The sequence below is a fragment of the Heterodontus francisci genome, chromosome 6 (assembly GCF_036365525.1).
Source record: "Heterodontus francisci isolate sHetFra1 chromosome 6, sHetFra1.hap1, whole genome shotgun sequence".
NCBI classification, from domain to species: domain Eukaryota; kingdom Metazoa; phylum Chordata; class Chondrichthyes; order Heterodontiformes; family Heterodontidae; genus Heterodontus; species Heterodontus francisci.
The window spans coordinates 44,503,882-44,531,276 of record NC_090376.1 but is presented as its reverse complement, the minus strand read 5'-3'; the positions used below and the strand labels follow the sequence as shown (position 1 = coordinate 44,531,276).

Sequence of the window (27,395 nt, the reverse complement as noted above, 5' to 3'; positions counted from 1 at the left end):
CTAGCAGATCCGCTCTGGTGATGCTCACAGAGAATCAGAGGATGTTTATGCCATGTAAAGGGTAATATCTGGTCCCCTCATTTACTGTAACTAGAAGTCAGATTAGATTTGTATTAAGTGGTGTTCTGGAATTTTTACTGATGTTTTGAGGTTCAAATTCCATGACAGTCCATTGTTCTGTGAAAATCATAAATGAGTTGTACTTATGTATTTTATTTTGCCCTTTTATAAGTTTCAAAGCTCAATACACAGGATGGCATGCAAGATATACCAGATTGAGTTAATGTTTGGCATTTAACATTACTGTGTAGGGGGAAGTGGGGTTTAGCAACACTGGGCACAGTCCTGCACTTTGATGGGATTGGAGGTGGTCCTGAATTTTTTTTTTACGCCTGGATATTGCCTTTGGCCTTGGTAGCACTGACAAGTTTGGAGTCCTGAAGTTTGGCAGCACTGTGATCATACTGCTGAGATTTGCCAGCACGGGAAGACCCTTGGTCTATAGAGGAGAATGTGGTGTTTGGCAGAACTATGGAAAGGGAGCAAATGAGCTGAAAGTGCAGACAGGTACCTGATAGTACTGGGGTGGGCATCTTTCTAAAAGCTCTTTGCAAACATAACATTTTCTGTTCTGTGATTTGGTTTCTGAAATTACATCTCTGAAATTTTATTCTTCTTGCGCCTTGCTTTCTCTTCACTTTGCTTCCCACTCTCTGTGCCCCCCCCCCCCCCCCCTGCCCATCCCGGGTATCTGTCCATCTGACTTTCACATTTGTTATCAATTTGAATGTTTACCTTTTCGAAGTATCAACAAAGTGCAGATAATAATTAGATCCATTTTTATTTTCAAATTTCAGCTAATTAAAGAAAATAAAATTAGAATGAGAACTCTAGTTCTGTTTTTCTCTCCTTCAGCTTAATGCACCTCCTCGGAACTTTCCTTTAATTTAGAGTCTCTGCACTGAGCAAAAATATCATGTCCGTGCTCTAGCTTGGGTACGGCTGAAACCTACAAGTAAAAACGTCATGGCGTGAAACCAAACAAAAGACAATTCAGTGGATAAATGTAATCATGCTGTTGTGATATACATAAATTTATGAATTTACTTTGTTTTCAACCTTATTTTGAATATTAAAAATTTCATTGTCTGAGAAAAGAATGGTGAGTGACTTCCAAAGATGATTTTCAGTGATTCCAATTGGTTCATCACCAAAACCATGATGGTGACTTGTTTACATATAGTTTTCCTGTTATAAAATATTGTCTTGTTTGTATATGGATTTCCCATTATACTTTGTATAAAAAGCATTACAGAAATTGGGTAGGAAGTATGTGCTATACCCAATATTTTTAATAAATGTGTCATGCCCCAGTAAAGACATATCATATTCTACTTTTAAGATACAAACTTTATTCAGTGTGGACTCTTTGTACACTTTCTAAAAGCAGAAATCAATTTCAATGTGCTGCAAGATGTGTGAAGTAGACACATCATAACAGAATAGTACCCATTCAAATGTTAATAGATGACTATTGATTCCACATCCTGGTCCATTGTGTGGTCATACCAGGAGAGAAGGCCATGAGTCAACTAACAGAAACTCTAATTTGATGGAATTTGGCCTTAAAAGGTAACCCTTTGGAGAGAGAAGGAGGGAGATCACAGAAGGCAGTCCAGCCAGAGGCTGTGGAAAGATCTCGCCTAAACGAGAAGAAGCCCTGTTGCTAATTCTACACTTCAACTTGGTGCAGCAGGGAACTGAAAGTGACCGCCACCTCCAGTCTGAAACACCTCAACATGTTCAAGACTACAAACACCCAGGCCTGAACCTTTAAAATAGACTGTCCTACTTACAAGATTCAACAGGTTTACCATAAACCACGAACACCTACTACACCTTGAACTCTAACCCTTTACCTTCTATCTACCTTCCCTTGAGAGTGCGTGTGAGAGTAAATGCGTGCGAGAGTGGTGTAGCGAACATTTCAGGAATGAATATTTTTCAATAAATAGTTAATCTTCTGTTTTAACCCTACAAGAAAATCTGTCCTTTATCTGTTTATATGACCCTAAAAACACTTGGGCTAATTCATCATTTTAGACAAAACACGATTGTAGTCAGTTGTGAGATGAACAGTGAGAACCACCCACACCCCTTACCACCTGACCGTAACAAATGAAGAATTATTTTGAATCATAAATGCGAAATTATCTTTGTGAGCTATGAATTACATTTTTAATCTGTTTTCAGTTAAAACCGAAAATAGGTTTGTTAATGATCAGGCTCCTATTAGTAAGATAGATCAGGCACTGACATTTCAACTGCAGAACTGAAATCTAGAGAAAGTGCCTGTACTACTGCAGCCAGTGAGACAATTGTGGTAACCTCAGCTGGAGCAGAACTGGGGAATAGATGCAGGAAGAGTGGAGAGGTTGAAACAGAAGTGTGGAGGAAGAAAGGGGAGATGTGAGAAAGCATAAGAGGATAAGGGAGGGATGTGTGACAGAGGTTAAAAACTTTTTGAAGAACAAAAAAAAGTGAAAAATTAAAATTTGGTATATACCCTATGGAGAAAGATGACAGAGACCCAGATGGGACAGCAAAGGTGCCACAGAAGCCTGAGGTCTGAAAAGTTAAAAAGCTAAAATATCATAAACTTAAAAAACATTTTAAAAATATGCGGCTTTTTTACCATGGAGAAAATTGACATTTTGCAGACATAACATTGTCTTTTCAGGGCTAGTGAGGGTGTTTAGCTGTAATTATGAGCTTGGTACACTTAAAAATACAATTATGCTTCATTGAACAAGGTGTAACCTTTTCAAGAGTTTTTACTGCAAGACGAGGATTCAAGAGTGACATGTGACACACTTATTGAAGAAAGTGTGTAAGGACATTCCTAGTAACTACAGGCTGGTTAGTTTAACATCAGTGATGGGTTTGGTTTTAGAAACAATAATCAGGGGAAAAAGTCAACAGGCACTTGGGAGACGTTTGAGTTGATTAAGGAGAGCCAGCACGGATTTGCAAAAAGCATATCATGTATGATTAATCTAATTGAATTTTTGATGAAGTAACATAAGATTGAATGCGGTGGATGTTGTCTATATGGATTTTAAGGAAGTATTTGACAAAGTACCACATAAAAGGCTGATTAACAAAATTGAGGCTCATGGAACAGGAGGGTCAGTGTCTGCTTGGATAAAAAATCAGCTTATGGACAGAAAACAGCGAGGCATTGTAAAGTAAATGGATGTTTGTCAGACTGGAGAATGGTAGACAGTAGTGTTCCCAAGTTTTAGTGCTAGGACCACTGCTTTTTTTGATCTACATAAATGACTTGGATATTGGAATCGAGAGTTTCAATATTTGCTGATACCAAACTTGAAGATGTGGCAAACAGTGAGGATGATACCAATCGACAATAACAGGACATAGATAGGCTAGCAGAATGGGCAGACGTGGCAGATGGAATTTAATACAGAGACGTGTGAGGTGATGTATTTTGGCAGAAGGGATAGGGAGAGGCAGTATAGACTTAATAGCACTTTTCTAAAGAGTGTGCAGGGACAGAGGGGCCTGGGGGTTCATGTGCATAGATCTTTGAAGGTGGCAGAGCATATTGAGTAATATGGGATCCTGAGCTTCATAAATAGAGGTGTTGAGTACAAAAGTAGGGAAGTTATGCTGAATCTTTATAAAGCTCTGGTTAGGCGACAGCTGATGTATTGCATCCACGTCAGGTCACCACACTTTAAGAAAGATGTAAGTCCTTGAGAGGGCATAGAGGAGATTTACCAAAATGGTTCCAGGGATAAGGGAATTTAGCTACAAGGTAGGTTGGAGAAGCTGGGGTTGTTCTCCTTGGAGCAGAGGAGATTTAGGGGGATTTGATAGAGGTATACGAGATTATGATGGGTTTAGATAAGATAGATAAAGCAAGGTTGTTCCCATTAGCTGATTGCACAAAGACTAGGGCTGGAGATTTAAGGTTTTGGCATGAGATGGCGGGGGGGAGTGGGGGGGGTTGGTGGGTGGCTGTGCTGTGCTGCAGGGCAGTGTGAGTGGTAATGACCTGGAACCCACTGGCAATGAGGGCAGTGGAAGTAGAGACGATCAATGATTTCAAAAGGAAATTGGATGGGCCCTGGAGGAAAGTAAACTTGCAGACTACAGGGATAGAGTCAGGAACTGGGATTGACTGGATTGCTGTACAGAGAGCTGGCATGGATTCGATGGGCCGAATGGCCTCTTTCTGTCCCTGAATTCACTGCTTGCGGATTGCAGTCTGGGGAGCCTCAACAGAGCACCCTCTGGAGGAGCATAGATTCGCTGACAGCAACTTCTGCATTTCAGCTTTATTCTGCGCATGTGCAGATTTCTGAAGTTGCTGTCAATTTCAGTGGAGATGCGGAATGCTGACAATTTTGACATCATTACCACTGCAAAATCCGGGCCATAATATGATACATTCCATCAAGGCAGGATGTCTTAGTAAGTCTGAAAAGTAACAATCCCCATGATCAAGCATGCTAGAATAATGGATTACTGGAATACCATTCATGCTTATAAAGATGTTATCATATTTCCCATTTTGTTTTCTGGGCTATTCCCATGAATTGCTTAAAGGTAAGCGAACATTTTGAGAGTATATCAAAATTGTACCTTGAATCAATTTTTAAGGGGGTGGGGAGGGAATAAGGGTAATAGCAGAAATTTAACTGGATAGCACACTAACATTTACACATGAAAGTAAAAACCTTAAGAGTAACATCAGATATGTTATCAAAATTAAATTATTCCGTAGGTTAATTTCATCACTGATTTTGCTTCAGACACTTAGAAGCTGCTAAGATAAGAGATATTCTAATTTGTGCAGAGTAATTATAATGGTTGCATAAGTTACTAATTGTAGCAACTAGTAATTAGCATGGGTGAAACAATCGCCTTATCTGATACACAAGCAAACTCTACCTACATTATAATAAAAGCAAAATACTGCGGATGCCGGAAGTCTGAAATAAAAACAGAAAGTGCTGAATGTACTCAGATCTGGCAGCATCTGTGGAGAGAGAAACAGAGTTAACGCTTCAAGTCAGATATGACTCTTCAGAACTGAAGGAAAGTAGAAATGTAAAAATGAAAGGTCACAGACCTGAAACATAAACTCTGCTTCTCTCTCCACAGATGCTCCCAGACCTGCTGGGTATTTCCAGCACTTTCTGTTTTTATTTCAGATTTCCAGCGTCCACAGTATTTTGCTGTTATGAAGGTAGAAATGTGGGCTGGAATTTTACGCCACCCCAGCGAGCCAGATGGTACCGGGGGAGGGGGTGGCGTAAAATTGAGCGAGAGGCTCCAGGAGGCCTTCCTAGCTCGCTCCCGCCTCTGCCCCATTTTACGTGGGCCGCGGGAGGGGCGTGAAATGGGCTGCCCGCCCCAAACCAATCATGGCCACTTAAGGGCCTTCGCCTGCCTCCACAGGTATTTTGCCCGTGGCAAATGGGTGTCTGGTAGACTTGAAAGGCCACCCAGTGATACCTGGTGGCCTCTCAGCGCACCGGGGGGAGGCCCTGACAATCGGGCACAGGGTGCCTGGAACTGCAATTGTTTGAATCACCATTTGCAATTGTGAAAACTAATTTTCTTTCTCTTGGTAGGAAGACCGAATCTGAAAGCTAATAGTGCTGACAATAAAAAAAAAATTGTGGATCATATCAGAAATGGAAGGTATCTGAAGTGATTTTGTGGAGCATACATTCTCCTTCAACCATCACAGGCAGCTGTTGCCAAGCCTGCACCACACTTGCTTTATTGGAGTACATAAAGCAATTGCTAAGGTGAAATCCATAAAGATAGGAGCTGTTTTCTCAGATCTATATGTTCAGTCAGCACTGGAGACAGATACCTCCAGGGCTTAGCCATTCAAATTCTAGTCATCTTTGCTGTAGATACTGCAACTAAAAAAATTCAACAAGGTCAGGTCTTGTTGCCAAAATAGAAATCTGTATGGCGATGCAGCATCTAGTTGTCTTGAAGTGAGCAACATCCTAGGTCTCATAGTTGTTAGACCTGTTCCAAAAGATTTACCACTGGCTAGAGTTGAAGGATGAATTTGAGGTCTGTTGGACGTTGTTGATTTTCTTATTGAATGGTACCAATGACTGACTTTTGTCAGCACTTGATCGTGCCAGTGCAAAGGTTAATCTGTCCTCATAAACCTAATAAACACTGCTCAGGCCAAGCTAGTGCTCAACTTGATGTCAAAAAACATTTATTCATACAAACAATGATTAATATCTGGTATAGCCTTAGGGATAGCATATTGGAAGCATTCAAGAAGCAGTTAGGTACAATGAAGGAGATATCATAAAGTCATCAGTTACAACCAGTCCAGCCTTTTACCAGTGTGTACGTATGTCGTCCTGTTCAGCAGTTGATGTATAATTTTGAATATTCTGAATTTACCTTTTTGTATTATACATGGCATCTATAAAGATATATTTCAAGGCTTAAGAGTCCAAATTTTTCTAACCTATCTTCATATCTCAGTCTTCTGACCATAGCAATCAGCCTGTGAGTCTTCTGTGCGCAATTTTCAAGGCTGGATGTTTCTCCTTGTGTTTTAGTGACCAAATGGAACACAGTACTCAGGCTGCATCTGACCAGGGCAGTTTCAACATGATGGTCTCAGTACAATACCCGGCTGATTTGGTTCAATTTAACAACAACTAGCATTTATATAGTGTCCTAAGATGCTTCACAGGAATGTAATAAGATTTTTTTTTAAATTGACACCAAACCAAAGGAGGAAATATTAGAACAAGTGATTAAAAGCTTGGTCAAAGAGGTACGTTTTAAGGAGCACCGTAAAGGAGGAGAGGTGGAGACGGGGAGCAATTTAGGGCCTGGATTGCTGAAGGCAAGTCCACTAATGGTGGGACAAAGGAAGTGTGAGATGCACAAGAGTTCAGAATTCTATTTGCTTTATTTATTCTGCTCCTTAACGACTGGTTCATGCTGAATATGGAGCCTACCATAACTCACATATGTCTTTCATCCTCTTTACTTCATCCATAAGTGTGTCTGTCATGCATTCTTCCAATGTACATTATTTTGCATTTGTCTGTATTGAATTTAATCAACAACCTTCTGTGCTTCTTTGGCTGCACCAGATTTGGCTGCTCTCTTTCCATAGTCTAGTATTACTCAGCAATCATTAAGTTTGATGGGGTTTGTTGTCAGCCTCGTTTCACTAATATCCACTCTTATGGTAGATGGAGACCCGAATGCTCAGTTTTAGAATATAATATAGTACTTACTTATGAGTTTAATCAGTAATGTCGATTGTTGGTTTTGAAGAAGGATGCCCACCTGAAATAACATAAGAAATAGGAGAAGGAATAGACCATACGGCCAATCAAGCCTGCTCCACCATTCAATAGGATCATTGCTGATCTTCGGTTTCAACTCCGTTCCTGCCTGTTCCCCATATCCCTTGATTCCCCGAGAGTCCAAAAATCTCTCTATCTCAACCTTAAATATATTAATTGATGAAGCATCCACAACCATCTGGGGTAGAGAATTCCAAAGATTCACAACCCTTTGAGTGAAGAAATTTCTCCTCATCTCAGTCCTAAATGATCGGCCCCTTTTCCTAAGACTCTGCCCCTGTGTTCTAGATTTCCCAGCCAGGGGAAACAATCTCTCAGTGTCTACCCTGTCAAGCCCGCTCAGAATCTTGTATGTTTCGATGAGATCATCTCTCATTCTTCTAAACTCCAAAGAATATAGACCCAATTTACTCAGCCTCTCATCATAGGACAACCCTCTCAATTCAGGGACCAATCTAGTGAACCTTCGCTGTGCGACCTCCAATGCAAGTACATCCTTAAATATGGAGACCAAAACTGCATACTGTACTCTGGGTGTGGTCTCACCAAACCCCTGTATAATTGTAGCAAGAACTCTTTAATCTTGTACTCCAATTCCTTGCAATAAAGGCCAACATATCATTTGTCTTCCAAATTGCTTGCTGTACCTGCACACTAACTTTCACTTATGTGAGGTGGCAGTGCTTGCAGAGAAGAACTGAGTCAAGTGAACTCATTAGACAATTCTCAAGGGTTGCGAGAACCTTAAATTCCTGTTTCTTTTGCTGCAGATGTGGACAGGCAGAAACAAGGTCCAAAACATTTATATCGATGGAAAACAGAGACAGTCTTCGTGTACAATGAGCATTGGATTCTACATTTTATTGTTGGCAAATTCAAGTACTTTAATTGAAAATAAGTTAAAAAATTAACACTGCAGGGAGGCATCCTATAACTACACAACTGATTAACAGTAAAAATGCCTGTTACTGTACCAACACTTTACAACTAATCAACCTGTAAAGATCACTGCTTTACAGCAGTAACACAGCATCATAATGCTGAGTAGGGAAGAGCAATTTGAATAGACTGTCAAAAATCACTTAATTTCCTGAAATTTTTTTTTTTCTGGAAGATGTGATTGGAGTCTATTGTTGTGTTGCTCTGATTGGAATTAACACACTGAGAAGCAGAGGATTGGAATCTTCCTCATAATCAATGCTGAAACCATTTGAATTTAAATCCCATGGATTCTTATTTGTAAACGTCAGCAGTCTTCCAAAATACTGACTGCCCACGCAAAACATGAATGAATGGCAGGTATGTAGAATAAGTCAGGACCTCAAGAATGAAAGTTATTGTAAATTAACTCTTTCAAAGTATCCATTCTCAGTGCTATTAGGTACTATTAGCCCTTGCAAATATTGGTCACAGCACATGCTATTCTGACTGTGAATTTAGCATTCCTTCAGCACAAAAAAACTTGAAGAGCCACAGTACTGACAGACTGTTTCCTGAATTCTACTTTGAGCATGGCTTTAACAATGTCTGGCGCAGGTTAGTTAAAATGTCGATATGAAAATGTAGCCTCATAATATGGATCATTGTACGTTCTGTGTAATTTATTTTATTTCCTGCTATGCAGGTCTTCAGCTTAAAGCATAAAAAAGGATTTAAATTGAAAAGTAAGTTCAAACAATGGTCCGGATTTTGATTTGGCAGAATAACGCAGAAATTGCTGCCAGTGATTCTACAGTCCTCCAGAGAGTGCACTGTTGAGGTCCCTTCAGAGTGCAATCCCAAAGCCATCAATAAATTGACAAGAACTTCCACTTATACGCTGTTGGCCTCACTGTAAAAACCCTTCAGAAAGGTACACCTTATTGAAGAATGTGTAACTGGGTTTTTAACAGCGTATTGACTTGATAATTATTGCTAAACACCTCTATTCGCCCTATAAATCTGATTTTATAACTGTAGAATGTCAATTTCTCCATTATGATATCATTCCACATATTTAATTTTTTAAAGTTTGATATTTTAGCTTCTATATTAATCCAATCATATTCATTTATTTTGCTATCTGAAAATTTAAATTAAAGGTGATAGATAATCAGTGTTTTTAACTTCCTGTTTTGCTGTCTCATAGAATACTTCAGTGTTTTTGGCTGCTTACCCAGCTTGCTGATTTCACTGCTGCTGGACTCTTGGAGATCCTCTTGACTTGGCACCAGATTTATGCTGTTGGAAAAGTGGAAATCAATGCCACGAAGAGCGCTTTCTTCGAGGTCAGCGGTGAACACCATTGCTTCGCTGCTGACTGCAAAATCCAGCCCTTTATCTTTGATTAGTGATGTTACTCTACACCTTTTTACTGAGGAATGAAGAAATCTGGAACAAACATATCAGGGTTGGAAGTAGGGTAGGAGGGAAGATGGTAGGAAACTTAGTAATTGTATATTCAACTTCTAATTTCCATCAATTAAACAATTTTGTTTTAAAATAGAAAAGCTGTGGAAGAACTTCTTACAGAGGCAAAGCGTGGAAAAGCCAGGGCTGAAACTATGGGACCCATGGGCTGGTAAGAATATGCTTGAAACTAAATAAATTCACCAATTGCAAAATAATACAATTAAGAAGATTGGTGTAATATACAAAATGATAATGGAATCTTACAGTGCAGTACAACATGCAACTGAAATGCAAAGGAGTCGAGACATTCGGACCAATTTTGCCTGTAGGTAAGTCAGTTCTAAGATCATTTGCAGTGCTTTTAGGTCCTACCTGAATTTCAAATGCAAATAGTACTTGATTTTCTCGTTGAAGATCAGTTGTATCATTATTCCCAACTTCAGTCGGAAGCTGCACCTTGGATGAGACAACTGGTAAGAGAGGAAAACTGTGTCAAGTCAGACCGTTAAAGAGTTATGTCACAGTAGAGAGGGCATGCAATCAGAAGACTTTTGCAGAGCCTTAAAAAGCATCTTAACCCATCAGCAACCTTTGCCATGGCAGATGAGGTAGGGGGTTAAGAAATGACAGGGCAAGTTTAAGAGAGAAGAATCCTTAGATACAGGAATAAGTCTGTGGACAAGTGACAGTGCTGTCCAGCATCCAGACCCTTATTGGATGGTTGCTGAGGTCAAGATGGCACTGCTGGAGATGCTTGCAAGGAATATGCCCATGGATCAGAGCTGTAGCTCACTTTCAGACCCTGAAAGCATAGGTCTGCATGGTCACTCCCAGATGAGATTGTCAGAGCCTACAGTAATAGTTTCTGACAACCTTATTAGCTGTGGCACAACGGGCAATGCTGGCTTCTGATCACATTGGTATACCACCTTTCATACAATACCACATAAAGTGTGACATACTGTAATTGAGGTGCTCCTGAAGAGCTTTTCGACAGAATGGTTGATCAAGCTTTCCCATCCTATAGTGATACTACTGAGAGTCTGCTGGCACATTCCCTTTGAGAAGAAGAGCCTCCACCAATACATCTGCCAAAGCAAGATATTTGCTCTCTCTGCAGATGTGGGGCATGACAGAGTTCATGGAGCAGCTCTCAAGCATTCTGACCTGCCTGGAATTATACATCTTTCTCATCCTCTGAATACGTCATCTCCGATAATTTCTAGCTTGTACACTTGGTAGAATTTATCCACCAGCCAAGTATCTTTAGATCTGGTCAAGCACTAAGATGATTTTTAGGCTCCTATACAGGGTCGTGTACTTTTCCCTGATAGTTTTTCAATCTGTATTGCATTATTTATTTCATTCATCCAATATTGAACTCCTGAACTGGAAACAGTCTGCTGCCCTACAGGTATGCTTTTTTTCATACTTCATGTCTCTCTGAAGAGCTTCAACCTTGAATATTCTAATTTAAAAAGCTTTGCGAAGGAGCTGCCTGCTTATGTTGCCCTTGGGTAGTATTGCATTTGTCAAACGTAATTGAGTATCTTCCCTCCCCTGTGATTTAACTCTTGGCTGTTTTGAGGTTTTCTGTACTTGTTTATAAAACACCAAATATTGCAGATCCACTGACATTTCAGTGATGTATATGAAGAACTGATAAAATAAATGTAAATTTTTCATCAATCGCCCAAATAATAATGGATGTCTAGTGTACTGTGACTATTATAAAAATCCAGCAAGAGATTGGAGAAATAAAATTGGCATGGTCCCATAGATTTTCTTTCTCTTCATTTTGGCAAAGGTGCAGATACAAAGTCCAGTATTACTGTTAACTCTCACATTTATCCACAAAGAACTTTCTGATGGCAGTATGACATTATTCATTCAGTCAAAGCAATTAACCAATCTGGCCACTTCCTCCTTGCGCACAAATTGTCTGTTAAGAATGCGTATTATTTTAAAATGGAGAGCTGTTCTGTGTACCTAGAATGCACTTAAGTATTTTGAGAACTGTAAGTAATTTATATATTATGACTTTTTTTTTTCTCAGCATGGTATCTTCAAAATGTGTTCTTATCTCTCCTCCAAATATGAAAGCTGGTAGAGCTTATGGAAATACAATGCATGATTTATAATTTCCAAATGTCAAAATCTGCATTTCACAGAAGTCCTACTTGCTTGTGATGTTTTTGCATTCAGATAGTGGCCTTCAGAGGGCTACTGTGTCAAGTGCCCCTACTAAAGCAAAAGGACATTAATTGTTATGTGGAAGCTATCTTCAGTGAAGTTGTTACCCTTAGCTATTCCATGACCAGAATTGTATTTTTTTTAACCATTGTGTAAAATCAAAACTATAAATGTCAAAAGAAATGTCCAGGATAATGTTCTGTGGTTTTCTTGACTATTTTTGAAGAAACTATCCCTCACTAAATCTAATGTTTAGAATCATAGAATGGTTATAGCACAGAAGGAAGCCATTCAGCCCATCGAGTCCATGCCAGCTCTCTGCAAGAGGAATTTAGCTAGTCCCGCTCCACCGCCCTTTTCCTGTAGCCCCGCAATTTTTATCCCTTCAGATGCTTATCTAAATCCCTTTTAGAAAGCTGCAATTGAATTTGCTTCCACCATCCTCTGACAGTGCATTCAAATTGTAACCATTCACTGCGTTAACATTTTTCCTCATGTTGCTTTTGGTTCTTTTGCCAATAACCTTAAATCTGTGTCCTGTAGTTCTCAACCCTTCCATCAGTGGGAATAGTTTTTCTCCATCCATTCTTTCTAGACCTTTCATGATTTTGAACACCTCTATCAAATCTGCTCTCAATCTTTTCTTCTCTAAGAAGAACAACCCCAGCTTTTTCAATCTCTCCACACAACTGAAGCCCCTCATCCCTGGAACCATTCTTGTAAATCTTTTCTGCACCCTCTCTAAAGCCTTCACATTCTTTCTAAAGTGCAGTGCTCAGATTTGGACACAGTACTCCAGTTGAGGCTGAGCCAGTGTTTTATAAAGGTTCAACATAACTTGCTTGCTTTTGTGCTCTATGCCTCTCCCTATAAAGCCCAGGATCCCGTATACCTTTTTAACCACTTTTTCAACCTGCCCTGCCACCTTCAACAATTTGTGCACATATACCTTCTGCTCCTGCGCCCACTTTAGAATTGTACCCTTTAGTTTTTATTGCCTCACCTCGTCCTTCCTACCAAAATGTATCACTTCATACTTAACTTCATTAAATTTCATCTGCCACAAGTCCAACCATTCCATCAGCCTGTCTACATCCTCTTGAAGTCGCCATTCACAATACTTCCAAGTTTTCTGTCATCTCCAAATTTTGAAATTGTGCCCTGGACACCCAAGTCTAGGTCATTAATATATATCAAGAAAAGCAGTGGTCCTAGTACCAACCCTTGGGGAACCCCACTGTATAACCTCCTCCAGTCCGAAGAACAACAGTTCACCACTATGCTATGTTTTTTGTTACTCAGCCAACTTCATGTGCATGCTGCCACTAACCATTTTATTCCATGAGCTTCAACTTTGCTGACAAGTCTTTTATGTAGCACGTTATCAAATGCCTTTTGGAAGTTCATATACACCAAATCAACTGCATCACCCTCATCAGCCTTCTCTGCTACCTCGTCAAAAATCTTCCTGCATTTTTATTTTATTATAGCTTGCTTGATTAGGGTCAATGGTCTTAAACTAGACACAAAAAGTAATGTCTTAAAAGTAATGAACAGTCTGAGGGTCTTGGGAGTCAAGGCTATGCAATAAAATGTGGTATTTCAATGTCTAATCTCAAATGCTGCAAAAATGATAATGCCAGTTCCAATGACAGCAACCATGTGGTCAGCTTAAAACATTTTTTAACTTTCAAATATTCCTGTATTTAAATATGTGAAACATTTAGGACTTGAAAGTTAAGCCATTGTCGGTCTTAAACTGGAATATTCAAAAATAAGGAAAAACAGTAAGGTTGTTTGTTCTTTGTACTTTGTGTGTATGCAATTTCATCTACAAAAATTACAATCTTGAAATAGGAAAGATTTGGGCGGCACAGTGGTTAGCACCGCAGCCTCTCAGCTCCAGCGATCCGGGTTCAGTACTGGGTACTGCCTGTGCGGAGTTTGCAAGTTCTCCCTGTGACCGCATAGGTTTCTGCCGGGTGCTCCGGTTTCCTCCCACAGCCAAAGACTTGCAGGTTGATAGGTAAATTGGCTATGGTAAATTGCCCCTAGTGTAGGCAGGTGGTAGGAGAATTGTGGGGATGTGGTAGGGAATATGGGATTAATGTAGGATTAGTATAAATGGGTGGTTGTTGGTTGGCACAGACTTGGTGGGCCAAAAGCCCTGTTTCACTGCTGTATCTATCTATGATCTATGATTTTATGCAGGCCTCCTTGTCTCTACCCTATACAAATCTCAACTCCTCTTATACTTCACACTCTACATCCTATCCTGTACTAAGTGCAGTGCTGCCATCACTCCAATCCTCGCTGATTTTCACTTGGCTCTCAAACCTACAGAACATTGAAATCAAAATTCTCATCCACACTTACAAATCCTTTCACCGTGCGCCACCCTACTTCTGTAGCATCTTCCAGTTCTATGTCCTAATTTATACCCTCTGCTCTTCTAAATCGGGACATTTGTTTATGTGGCAGTCCCCATTCCACCTCAGTTTTAGAACGTCTAACCTTGCACTGTGAAATTCTTTCTAAAGCCCTCCATAACTTTACTACTATTAAAGGTCTGCTCAAAACCTACTTCATCTGTGCCTTTGGTTAGCTCCCCTAATCTATTTTTCCCACCTCCTGCACATTCTCCATTATTCCTTTTGCGAAACAACTTGGAAACTTTTGCATTGTTAAACATTCCATATAAGTATAATTTCTTATGCAAGATTTTGTTTCACTGTAAATTATTTAGAAAGAACTAAGACTTTTCACCCAGTTGGGAATTTACTCAATATGTCACTTTAATGACCTAAGCTGAAATTTGAGGTCCTGAATCAAACAGTCACTTAAACTGTTTGCAAATTAAATCTTTTTTTTTTGTGTTTCTCCTTCTTCTCCAAATAGTAAAATATATCCATACTTTGTATTTTTTTTAACAGGATGAAGTGTCCTCTTCCAGGAGCCAACAAACGGTTTCTCATCAATACTGTTAAGAATACTATACCGTCTCAAAGACAAACATATGACCATAGCCAAAAGGAAGAAGTTAAGGATTCAGATCTAAATGAGAAGGAACAAAGGAAAAAAGAAAGGCTACACAAAAACAGCTTCCAACCATATAAACAGGGACCAAAAACTAGGATGAAAGCTAACAGGTCTCCTTCTCCACGGGAAAATGACTCAAAGAGGAATACTAAAAAGTACAAGGGCACAAAAGATTATTGAAAATCTTGTGCACCAACAAAGCGCCTAAGATGATTAGGCCATAAAAGCAAGCTCAAATTAGAACAGAAAATAAGTTCTTGCTTTAGAGAATTTCAGACTTTGACCTAGAACAGGAAAAACTGGCAAATATCTTCTTCATGGGCAGTTTTCTAGCACACCGACCATAATATCCAGATAACATTTCATGCAAACAATATACTTACTTGTTCTGCATAATTGTGTCTATAGTAAACAGTGTCACACAAAGAACTGTTAAGTGAATACTGTATTTGGCAAGTTCAAAACCAGGTGTTTAGTTGCCCTTATATTATCAATAGAGGCAGGACATGTAAAAAAAAAATAACATTCTATAAAAATGGTGCAGTGGTTATTTAATATGCAGGTAATTATTTTTATAGTCACACTATGGAGTTTGTGTATATACTTTAGACCTATTCATTGTTTTAAGTGACTTTAAATGTAAGAAACTGTTTTTTAGTGCGCATCTTGGCTGGGTTTTGTGATTATATGCTTACCGGCCCACAGTTTGCATCCTACTCATTTTAATGGACAGAAAGATTGTAAGCTGGTTAGTGCAGCAATGGAAAACCCTAGCCATTGATAAGTTTTCAATTATTGGTTATGGTTTATACTTTGCTGAAAAACTCTGTATGAACATAACCTTTGTCGGACTGGTAAGGTTCAGTGTATAGGTTCTGATTACATTAAAACTGCATTACGCATTTACCAATAAATCATAATTTCATCATGTAGCGTAATGTATCTTTTCACATTGAAAATCTGCAGTTGAAGGTGTGGAGTCTTCAGATTGTCTCAAATGGCCATATAAATTTTGCTGCTGAAGTTGAAAGAATATAAAATGATCTTATCAGGAGAAGCAATATACAAGTCAGTATGAACAGAAACAGTGTACAGCATTTAGCAAAAATACATTTGTGTCCATGTAACTATCAAAGAATTTGTTTCTTGGGAAAGTTAACCAGCATACTGTTCATCAGAATGTTAAGAATTGTCATATTGAGACTTCTTTGGGATATGTTGGTATTATCTAGGTTAATATTGTGATCCACATGTGCACATTCAATGGGACAGACCTACTTCTATACTGCTGAATGTTAATCAGGCAACTTCATGGATATTTTTAAAAGTATGCTAGCAGATCTCCCATGGCGTTGCTGGTGGTAAGCCGAAGGATATTTTATAAAAAATAAGGGTGTTTATTAATAAAGTGTCTCAGGAAATGTATGCAAATGCAAGACTTTTATTATATTACTATTGGATCTCCCATAGTTTTGCACACTAAGTTGGAAAATACAATAGGACTGATTTTAACTACAGGTAGTCTGAGTTTGCCAACTGCCCACCCGTTCTTGCTGGCTTGCAGCTTGAGCTATATTGAGGCCCGGGCTTCATTTTCTTCTTGTGAGCAACCTGCCAGTCCTGGGAGGATGGGAAATCAGCTGGCTCCTATGCTGAGCTGGGGAACAGTCAGAGCTGGGGCCTTTGACTCACTGATAGCAGTCCAGATTATTTTAGTAGGCCAATGAAGAGACAATCCTTTTCCTGACTGCATCAACGTTTTTTTTTTACATTTCTTGTGCTGTTTTGTTAGTGCCCTTCCAATTTAAGGAAACAAACCGTGACTCTTTGAGCTGTTGAAGATATGAGCAAGGTGTTCACATAGCACCTGTACCATCTGTTTATAAACCCTTGGGTGGATGCCACCAGGACCTGGAGTCCTGCGGTTTACATGCTGCAGATATTGCACTTTGTCTGTGTGTGTGTGTTATCTGCCTTAGCTTTTTTTCTTTTCATTGTGAGATGACAGGAAAGGAAGCTGCTGCTGGTCGCATCTACTGCTGCCTCTCCTTACTGCCTCATTATGTGCCACTTACATTCCTGCCCTTACTCTCCCCTTCTCGAGATCTCCTCACCCTTTGCCTCACTGTCTTCAACTTCTAGCCTTCCCATTCTCCCTATAACTTACCCATATCCCTTTGCCATTTCTTGCTAAATGTTCCCTGTCTCCCATTTTTCACTGCTGCCCCTTATTTTATCAGCTTTGCAATTTCTTGCTTTTCTCCAAAAAAAATTCCTATGCCCTGCTCAATCTCCCACTCAATTCCTCTACTTTGCACCTACAAATCCTCTCTAATTTCACATTTACCAATTCCCCTTCAATTACATCGCCTTCCCCATTTTACCCTCCGTTTCCTCCATCTCTTTTTTTCCTCCATTCCCTTCACCCTTTTATTTCAAGCCCCATTCCTACCTGTATCACTGGCATAACCTGAAAAAGTTTTTGAAAGTGATAAATTCCTATCCCTTCAATGGCCACTGCTTAATCTTAGCCAGTTTCGGTAGTACTTTTGTTTTTCACAGTGCTGTGAGGGCCTATATTCTCTGCCTATTTCTTTTTGATTATTGGCCCACAACCTCCTGCCCCCTAGGCCACTATCTTTCTTCAATTAAATAAATAAAACGTTAGATAAACATTGCAGAGCAGGTGGTGTGCCATGACTGCAACATGTGGTTTTTGCAGACCAACAAGATCCTGAGGAACCACATCTGCAGTAAGTGTCTGCACTTTGAGGAGCTTCGGCTCAGAGATGTTGGGTTGGAGTCTGAGCTGCAAAAATTGTGGGTCATCAGGGAGGGGGAGAGTTACCAGGAGACTTTGTTCCAGGAGACAGTCACACCCTTAGGTTAAATAGTACTTTAGATTTAGAATAAGAAGATGTGACTGCGAATCAAGCAGGAATGGGGATCCAGGATGTAATGATGGAGAAGCCTCGGCCCTTGACCTTGTCCAATAGGCATGAGATACTTGCTACTGTATAGATGAGAACAGGGATTGTAGGGAGGATGGGCAAACTGACCATTGCACTGTACTACAGGAGGCCATCCAGGTCAGGGGAGTAAAAAGTAATCTGGTAGTGGGAGGGGATAGTCTAATCAGGGGAATAGATACTGTTCTCTGCAGCTGTGACTGGCTGTTTCAAAGGTTGTGTTGTCTGCCCAGTGCTAGGGTTAAGGATATCTCATCACGTCTGGAGAAGGACTTAAAGTGGGAGGGGGAGGATCCAGTTGTGGTCCATGTGGAAACTAGTGGCATAGGTAGAACTAAAAATGAGGTTTTGTGGAGGAAGTTTGAGGAGCTATGTTCTAAATTAATAAGCAAAACCTCAAGGGTAATTATCTCCTGTTTACTATCTGAACCATGTGCAGTATGATATAGGATCAAGCAGATCAAAGTGTTAAATGTGTGGCTCAAAGAGTGGTGTGGAAGGAAGGAGTTTTAAGTCATGGGGCACTGGCACAAGTACTGGGGAAGGGGAGAACTGTTCCGTTTGGATGGCTCCACTTTAACCGGCCTGGGATCAGTGTCCTGGCAAATCAGATAACTAGGACTGTAGGTAGGGCTTTAGTCTCAAAGGGCAGGTGGGGATTGTAGGAATCAGGTGAGGGGAAATTTAAAATTCTAAACAGAAAAGTCAAGGCACTAGAGCAGTGTAGCAATTTGGGTAAAAATAATTAGAGCATGGCTGAAAGGAACAGAGAGTTTAGTGGTAATAGTACATAAGCAAATAAGATCCAAGCAGAGAATAATAGTAAAAAATTAAAGGCTCTTTATCAGAATTTACAAAGCATTTGTAATGAGGTAGATGAACTAGTGACAGAGATAGAGATGGGTTTGATCTAATCGCCATTACAGAGATGTGGTTGCAAGGTGGCCAACGTTGGGAACGAAGTATTTCAGAGTACTTGACATGAAAAGACAGGCAGAATGGAAAGGGTGGGTGGGGAGCTGATAATAATGGATGACATAAGGACATTAGTGAGAAAGGATCTTGGCTCAAGATCGGGAAGCAGAATTAGTATGGGTTGAGGTAAGGAATAACAAGGGACAGAAAACACTGTTGTGAGTATTGTTATGGTCACGTGGTGAGGGGTGTGGGTTACCCCCACTGTTCAACTCCTAACTGACTGCAGCAAATATTTTTGTTACTAGGGTTTTAACCCCTTTGTGTTTTGTTTGTCAACTAAACAGACAGTGACAGGTTTTCTTGCAGGTTTAAACAGAAGATTGAGCAATATTCTCGAAATAGTCACAATCGCAACTGCACCCACACACGTACTCACTTGCGCGTGCGAGCACACATACAAGAACAGACAGATAGGAAAAGGGGTAAGCAGTTTGAAGTGAGGTGGAATTTCGGGGTTCATGGTAACCTGTTGAATCTTTTCCAAGGTCCATTTCTTCTTTAAAGTTGCAGGCTTGGGTCGTTTGTAGATTTCTCAGTTGGTTGAAATTTCAGTCTGAAGATGGGATCACTTTCAGTTCTCTGCTGTACAAGTTGAACTGTAGATTTCCCAGCAGTAATCTTTTTGGCTTGCTTGATTTTCTCCCAGCTCTCAGCTGGACAGGCTTTGATGATGTTTGTCCTGATTCCTTCTCTCTGTCTGTCTGTCTCTTTCCGGAGCTACTTTTTAAGGTAAGAATGGTCTCAAACCTTGCCTCTGTGATGACTGACAATGGCCCAGGATGTGGCTAGTTTTCACACCACCTTTGTTTCAAAAGAAACCATTCAATTCAAAAATGTCTGTTGATGGGTTCAGGGTGGGTGTAATTGACACCGCTTAGTTTAGAATGTATCCTTTTGTTCTTTCCAGACAGTAAGACAGTTTGAATATACAGTTTTGACCTCCAGTGGCCATTTTTTCCAGCACATTGTCCCAGTCCATTTTTATAACTCTTCAGTTTGGGTTCCTGTATTTTCAATCACTGCACTGGGAGGCGGTGGCATAGTGGTATTGTCACTGGACTAGTAACCCAGAGACTGAGGGTATTGCTCTGGGGACATGGGTTCAAATCCCACCACAGCAGAAGGTGGAATTTGAATTCAATGAATAAATCTGGAATTAAAAAGCTAGTCTAATGATGGTCATGAAACCATTGTCGATTGTCTTAAAAACCCATCTGGTTCACTAATGTCCTTGAGGGAAGGAAATCTGCTGTCCTTACCTGGTCTGGCCTACATGTGACTCCAGAGCCACAGCGATGTGGTTGAATCTTACATGCCCTCTGAAATGGCCTAGCAAGCCACTCAGGGCAATTAGGGATGGGCAATAAATGCTGGCCTGGCCAGCGACGCCCACATCCCATGAATGAATTTTTTAAAAAACTTTGTGTGGGTGTGGCACCTCCCCCAAAAGGGGAAAAATGAAATTCCTTGGATTTCATTTTTATGTTGTTTGCTTTTTAGCTTTAGGTAGAAAGAAAGAAAATAGCAAGGTATAGGCGTCGCACCACTGCACACATGGCACCCACACCTCAATCTCACAACTGCGACAGTTGGAATTGTCTGTCACAGCCATTTCTTGTTCAAGTTTGAGTTTTACATCATCCTTTCTTTGGATGAGGCACAATTATAATTGAATTTCCTTTTTGGGGCATTGCAGTTTTTGCCCCAGGAAAGCTGTTTAGAACATTTGGGGTTTTTAAAAAAAAAATCTTTCCCACTTTTACTGTTCCAAGGCTTGTAATCTGCAATTTTCTGTTGTTGCATTGTTCTTGGCGTTTTGCAAATTTTACTGCCTGTTCAGGCTTTTACCCCTTGACTGCTGTTTCCACAACACATGTTTTTAATAGTTCAAGTTTTGGCCCATTGATAATTATCTCTAGTGTGATGGTGGTTGATAAATTATTTTTTTACTCCCTGTGAGGCATCTGGGTTCTCCTCCTGCACTTTGTCCTTAGTGAGTTCTGAATCTGTTTTGTGGGTTAGCTTTGGATTTAGAACCTGACCTTTTGATTTTTCAGTGAGCACATCCACACTGACATCACTTTTAGTCTTTTTGTGGATTTCACAAGTATTGCTTACCTTAGGGTATTTTACCTTTTTCTCTTTACTTCAGGGATGGTTTTTCCCCTAATCTTCCCATGTTCTCTGGTATGCTACCGCTTGCAGGTGGTACACTCCCCTGTGGCACTTCAGCTGGGTGAGACATCTCCCTCACTCTTGGCTTTCCTGTTTCAGAACTTTCATTGTCCCTATTTAAACCTTTAAAGAAGGTTTCAGCTAATCATATCTCTGGTGCTTTTGCTTCAACCTTTGCTGCTTTTATCTCCGCTCCTTTAAATTCCAATGGCTCTATTTGGCCTTTTTAAATTCTATTGGTTTTCCTTTAGCCTCTGAAATCTTTACAGACCCAATCTCCCCCTGTGGGATTTTTGGGATTTCCTCGGCCCCCTGCAGCTGTGCAGAGTTTTGTTTGTTCCTCTCAGTTTCTCTAGTCTCTATGGAGTGCCCTGGATACATACTGTGCTTTCTGCCAAGTCATTTCCCATCCATAGGTTGACCTCCTGCATTGGTCACCTCGGGAATGACCCCGAGCAGTACTACTGCGCTGACCAACTTAATCTGTAAGTAAACTTTAACTAAGGGAAACTTCAAGCATTTGCCAGTAAGCCCTTTTACCAATACCGTGGTATTTGTTCTGCTTTTGGGTGGCATTTCTGTAAACATGGCAACTAGTAGTGTTTGAAAACAACCGATATCCCTGAGGATCGTTATCTCTTTGCCTGGTGCCTTTTTTTATAGAAAAATTCTGGTAGGTGTTCTGTTCTTGGGTTCTTTTGGAACACATGTTTATTACTTTCATAGCTGCAGACGCAGGCTTGACTGCAGCATCCCCTGTTAGTTTTTGGAATGCCAACAGTTTGCCTGGACATGCCCAGATTTTCCACACTGGAAACACATCGGGCGTGTCCCTACTGATTTATCACCTGGATTCCTCCTTTTAAAAGTTGGAGACTGATCTGGTTTTCCTTCCCAACTCTGCTTTTCTCTTGAGCCCAATTCTGCTTCATCTGCATCTCTGCTATCTCTCCCTGACCTGTAAGAGTTAATAGACACAAATTTATTCTGAGTTAGGGGATCTGTGCATTAACTCATAGTCATTGGTCATTTCTGCTACTTCTCTTACCCTTGTAACCCTTTGTTATTCAAAGTGGGTTCTTATATTAACTGGGATGCTATTTTAAATTCTTCCAGTAACATCACTTCTCGAAAGTTTTCGTATGAGGGCTCCAGCTTGAGAGATCGTATCCAGCGATCGAAAGCCATATGTTTAATTCTTTCAAATTCAAAGCAAGTCTATGTGGGTCTTTTCCTAGTGTGTCTGAATTTCTGTCAATAGGCCTCAGGTACTAACTCATATATGTGTTTAGAATTGAAGTTTTAGTTTCTTTATAGTCAGAGGAACTCTCTTCTGATAAGAGAAAAAGCTTCACAGGCCCTACCCACGAACTCGCTTTGTAAGACGAGAGCCCAAAATTCTATCGGCCATTTTAGCCTGGTAGCTATTTTCTCAAAGGATATAAAATATGACTCAACCTCCTTCTCATTAAATTTTGGCACTAGTCTTGAGTGTCTCAGTACATCAAAGTTTTATTTTTTTTTATTTAGAGATACAGCACTGAAACAGGCCCTTCGGCCCACCGAGTCTGTGCCGACCATCAACCACCCACTTATACTAATCCTTCACTAATCCCATATTCCTACCACATCCCCACCTGTCCCTATATTCTCCTACCACCTACCTATACTAGGGGCAATTTCTAATGGCCAATTTACCTATCAACCTGCAAGTCTTTTGGTGGTGGGAGGAAACCGGAATACCCGGCGAAAACCCACGCAGACACAGGGAGAACTTTCAAACTCCACACAGGCAGTACCCAGAATTGAACCCGGGTCGCTGGAGCTGTGAGGCTGCGGTGCTAACCACTGTGCCACTGTGCCGCCCATATTGCTCCATATTTTTTTTCATTCATTCATGGGATGTGGGCGTCACTGGCCAGGCCAGCATTTAATGCCCTTGAGAAAGTGGTGGTGAGCTGAGTGGCTTGCTAGGCCATTTCAGAGGGAGGGCATGTAAGAGTCAACCACATTGCTGTGGGTCTAGAGTCACATGTAGGCCAGACCAGTAAGGACAGCAGATTTCCTTCCCTAAAGGACATTAGTGAACCAGATGGGTTTTTACAACAATCGACAATGGTTTCATGGCCATCATTAGACTAGATTAGACTAGAATTCCAGATTTATTAATTGAATTCAAATTCCACCTTCTGCTGTGATGGGATTCGAACCCATGTCCCCAGAGCAATACCCTGGGTCTCTGGGTTACTAGTCCAGTGACAATATCACTACACCACTGCCTCCCCATCTTGGAGTTGAGATTTGAATGTCTGGTAGCATGCTCCTCATCTTGTGCTTGTAGCCTTTCTAACTCAAACTTTCTTGCTTGTCTGAGGATTGGGAGCAGTTTAGAATTCAGAAAAGGAGGACAAAGTGGTTGATTAAGCGAGGGGAAATAGAGTATAAACTTTTGGGGAACATAAAAACTGACTAAAAGCTTCTATAAATATGTGAAGAGAAAAAGATTAGTGAAGACAAATGTAGATCCCTTACAGTCAGAAACAGGGGAAATTATAATGGGGATCAAGGAAATGGCAGAACAATTAATCACATACTTGGTTCTGTCTTCATAAAGGAGGACACAAATAATGTTAGGGAACCAAGCATCTAATGCGAGGGAGGAACTGAAGGAAATCAGTATTAGTAAAAAAAAAAAAGTGCTGGGGAAATTAATGGGATTAAAGGCTGACAAATCCCCAGGGCCTGATAATCTACATCCCAGAGTACTAAAAGAAGTGGCCCTGGAAATAGTGGATGCATTGGTGGTGGTCTTCCAAAATTCTATAGACTCTGGCGGAGTTCCTACAGATTGGAGGGTGGCAAATGTAACCCCACTATTTAAAAAAGGAGGGAGAGAAAAAACAGGGAATTACAGACTAGTTAGCCTTACATCAGTAGTGGGGAAAATGCTAGAGTCTATTATAAAGGATGTGATAGCAGAACACCTGGAAAGCATAAACGGGATTGGATAAAGTCAGCATGGGTTTACGAAAGGGAAATCTTGCTTAACAAATCTACTGGAGTTTTTGAGGATATAACTAGTAGAATAGATAAGGGAGAACCTGTGGATGTGGTGCATTTGGATTTTCAGAAGGCTTTTGATAAGGTTCCACATAAGAGATTAGTGTGCAAAATTAAAGCACATGGATTGGGGGTAATATACTGGTATGAATTGAGAATTAGTTGACAGACAGGAAACAGAGAGTAGGAATAAACGGGTCTTTTTTCAGGTGGCAGGCAGTGACTAGTGGGGTACTGCTGGGATCAGTGCTTGGGCCCCAGCTATTCACAATATATATTAACGACTTGGGTGAGGGAACTAAATGTAACATTTCCAAGTTTGCAGATGACACAAAGCTGGGGGGGGGGGGGGAAGGTGAGCTGTGAGGAGAGTACAAAGAGGCTCCAATGTGATTTGGACAAGTTGGATGAATGGGTGAATGCATGGTAGATGCAGTATGGCATGGATAAATGTGAGGTTATCCACTTTGGTTGTAAAAACAGAAAGGCAGATTATTATCTGAATAGTGATAGATTGGGAAAGGGGGAGGTGCAATGAGACCTGGGTGTCCTTGTACACCAGTCGCTGAAAGCAAGCGTTCAGGTGCAGCAAGCAGTTAGGAAGGCGAATGGTATGTTGGCCTTCAGTGCAAGAGGATTTGTGTACAGGAGCAAGGATGTCTTACTGCAGTTATACAGGGCCTTGGTGAGACCACATCTGGAGTATTGTGTGCAGTTTTGGTCTCCTTATCTGAGGAAGGATGCTCTTGCCATGGAGGGAGTGCAAAGAAGGTTTACTAGGCCGATTCCTGGGATGGCAGGATAGAAGTATGAGGAGAGATTGGGTTGACTAGGCCTATATTCACCGGAGTTTAGAAGAATGAGAGGTGATCTCATAGAAACCTATAAAATTCTAACAGGACTACACAGGCTAGATGCAGGGAGGATGTTCCCGATTGGCTGGGGAGTCCAGAATCAGGGGTCACAGTCTCAGGATATAGGGTATGCCATTTAGAACCGAGATGAGAAATTTCTTCACTCAGAGGGTGGTGAACCTATGGAATTCTCTACCGTCGAAGGCAGTGGAGACCAAGTCATTAAATATATTCAAGAAGGAGATAATTATATTTCTTAATGCCAAAGGGGCCAAGGGATATGGGGAGAAAGTGGGAACAGGGTACTGAATTAGCCGATCAGCCATGATCTTTTTTGAGTGGCGGAGCAGGCCCGAAGGGCCGAATGGCCTACTCCTGCTCCTATTTTCTATGTTTGCTGCTTCCTTTCTTTGCATCTCTCTTTCCTCTTTTTCCTTCTGAAACTGCATCTCCTGTCTTTTCAATTGCAACTCCTCTCTTCTCAACTGAATGTTAGCAAGAGCTATCCTTTCAGTTTCAGATCCCATGCTTGCCTCTTCCTCGGGTTTAGGGGTGAGTTTAAAATGGTTAGCTAGGCTCTTCACCAGTCTTTGCTTTTTGTTTGAAGGTTATTCCCACATCTGTAGCTAAGTTTTTTGTCAATCATCAAAACTTAATTTATTTAACTTATCATGGGATATGTCTCCCTGCTCTACAACATCTTCAGCACTAAGTGTGGCCATATCTTTTGTTTCTAGCATGGTAGAGAAAAAACAGAAGAATACAAGTAAACCTGTTTGTTTACTTTTCCACAATTTTAGAGGTAAATTTTCCTCCCATTTTCAAATCTCTCACTTATCTGATGGTTCCGATCATGGCATCGAGCCTCCAATTTGTTACAGACATATGGTGAAGGGCGTGGGTGTTCAACTCCCAACTGACAGCAGCAAGTATTTTTGTTACTAGGTTTTTAACCCCTTTGTACTTGATTTGTCAAATAAACAGACAGCCTTAGGTATTCTTGTAAGTTTAAAACAGAAAATTAACTATTTATTGAGCAATATTCATTCCAGAAATGGTCGCAACTGCACCCACACATGTATTCACTCGCGCATGTGCACGTGCATACACACACACACACACACACACACACACACAAAGACAGATAGAGAGGAAAAGAGGTAAGTGGTTTGAAGTGAGATAAGTTATCGCGGTTCACAGTAACCTTCTCGGAGGTCCATTTCTTCTTTAAAGTTACAGGCCTGGGTTGTTTGTAGATTTCTCTGTTGGTTGAAATTTAAGTCTGGAGATGGGATCACTTTCAGTTCTGTGCTGCACAAGTTGAAGTGTAGAACTCACAGCAGAGTACCTTCTTTTTGGCTTGCTGGATTTTCTCCCAGCTCTCAGCTGGACAGGCTTTAGCGATGTTTGTCCTGTTTCCACCTCTCTCTCCAAAGAGCTACTTTTAAGGTCAAAATGGTCTTACATCTTGCCTGTTAGGAGACATAGATCTTCCTCCCTGTGGTGACCGACAATGGTTCCGGATGTGGCTACTTCACACCTTCTTCGTTTCAGAAGAACCCATTCAATTCAAAAATGTTTGCTGATGGGTTCAGGGTGGGTGTAATTAATAATGTCTTAGCTTCAAATGTATCCTTTTATCCTTGCCAAACAGTAAGACTTGTTGAAATACAGTTTTGACCTTCAGTGGCCACTTTTTAAAAGAAAAGTCCATTTTTATAATTCTTCAGTTTGAGTTCTTGTATATTCAATCACTGCAGTTCATGTGGGCGTGACAGGAGTTTACAGGACCCATAACAGTAGTTATTCCATTGAACAGAGAATTCATCAAGACATAAAAGGAGTTTGTAACAAAAATAATGCAATAATCATGAGGGCTTTAATCTTCATATAGAATGGACAAATCAAATTGGCAATGGTAGTTTAAAGGACAAGTTCATAGAATGCATATGAGAACATTCACTGGCTATTTTAAACCTTGTATTGTGTAATGAGACTGGGTTAATTAATAATCTCATCATAAAGGATCCTATGGGACACAGTGGCAGCGGTGTATACCATCTGTAAGGTGCACTGCAGCAACTCACCAAGGCTCCTTTGAAAGCACCTTCCAAACCCACGACCTCTATCATCTAGCAGTATAAGGACAGCAGGTGCAGAGGAGCATCACAGCTCCAAGGTCCCCTTCATGTCACACAACATCTTGACTTGGAAACATATCGTCACTAGGTTAAAGTCGTGGAACTCTCTATCTAAGAGCAGTGTGGGAGTACCTACACCACACAGATGGCAATGGTTCAGTAAGGCCGGCTCACCACTAGCTTCTCAAGGGCAATTAG

At 40.6% G+C, this 27,395-nt stretch overlaps 1 protein-coding gene across 3 annotated transcripts in view; it reads left to right on the top strand.

Annotated features, from left to right (window-relative positions):
- Window positions 1-15,948, top strand: part of si:ch211-140b10.6 (protein POLR1D-like) — a 33,029-nt gene extending 17,081 nt beyond the window's left edge. Inside the window, exons 1-4 of one of the 3 annotated variants that reach the window (XM_068033557.1) lie at window positions 5,825-5,843; window positions 8,168-8,696; window positions 9,883-9,957; window positions 14,915-15,948. In XM_068033557.1, the coding sequence (XP_067889658.1) occupies window positions 8,686-8,696; window positions 9,883-9,957; window positions 14,915-15,200 (372 nt within the window). In that variant the 5' untranslated portion in view covers window positions 5,825-5,843; window positions 8,168-8,685 and the 3' untranslated portion in view covers window positions 15,201-15,948. Of the gene's footprint in view, window positions 1-5,709; window positions 5,844-8,167; window positions 8,697-9,882; window positions 9,958-14,914 lie in introns of those variants that run through there. The other 2 variants (XM_068033558.1, XM_068033556.1) reach the window with 2 other exon arrangements.
- Window positions 15,949-27,395: the final 11,447 nt, after the last annotated feature.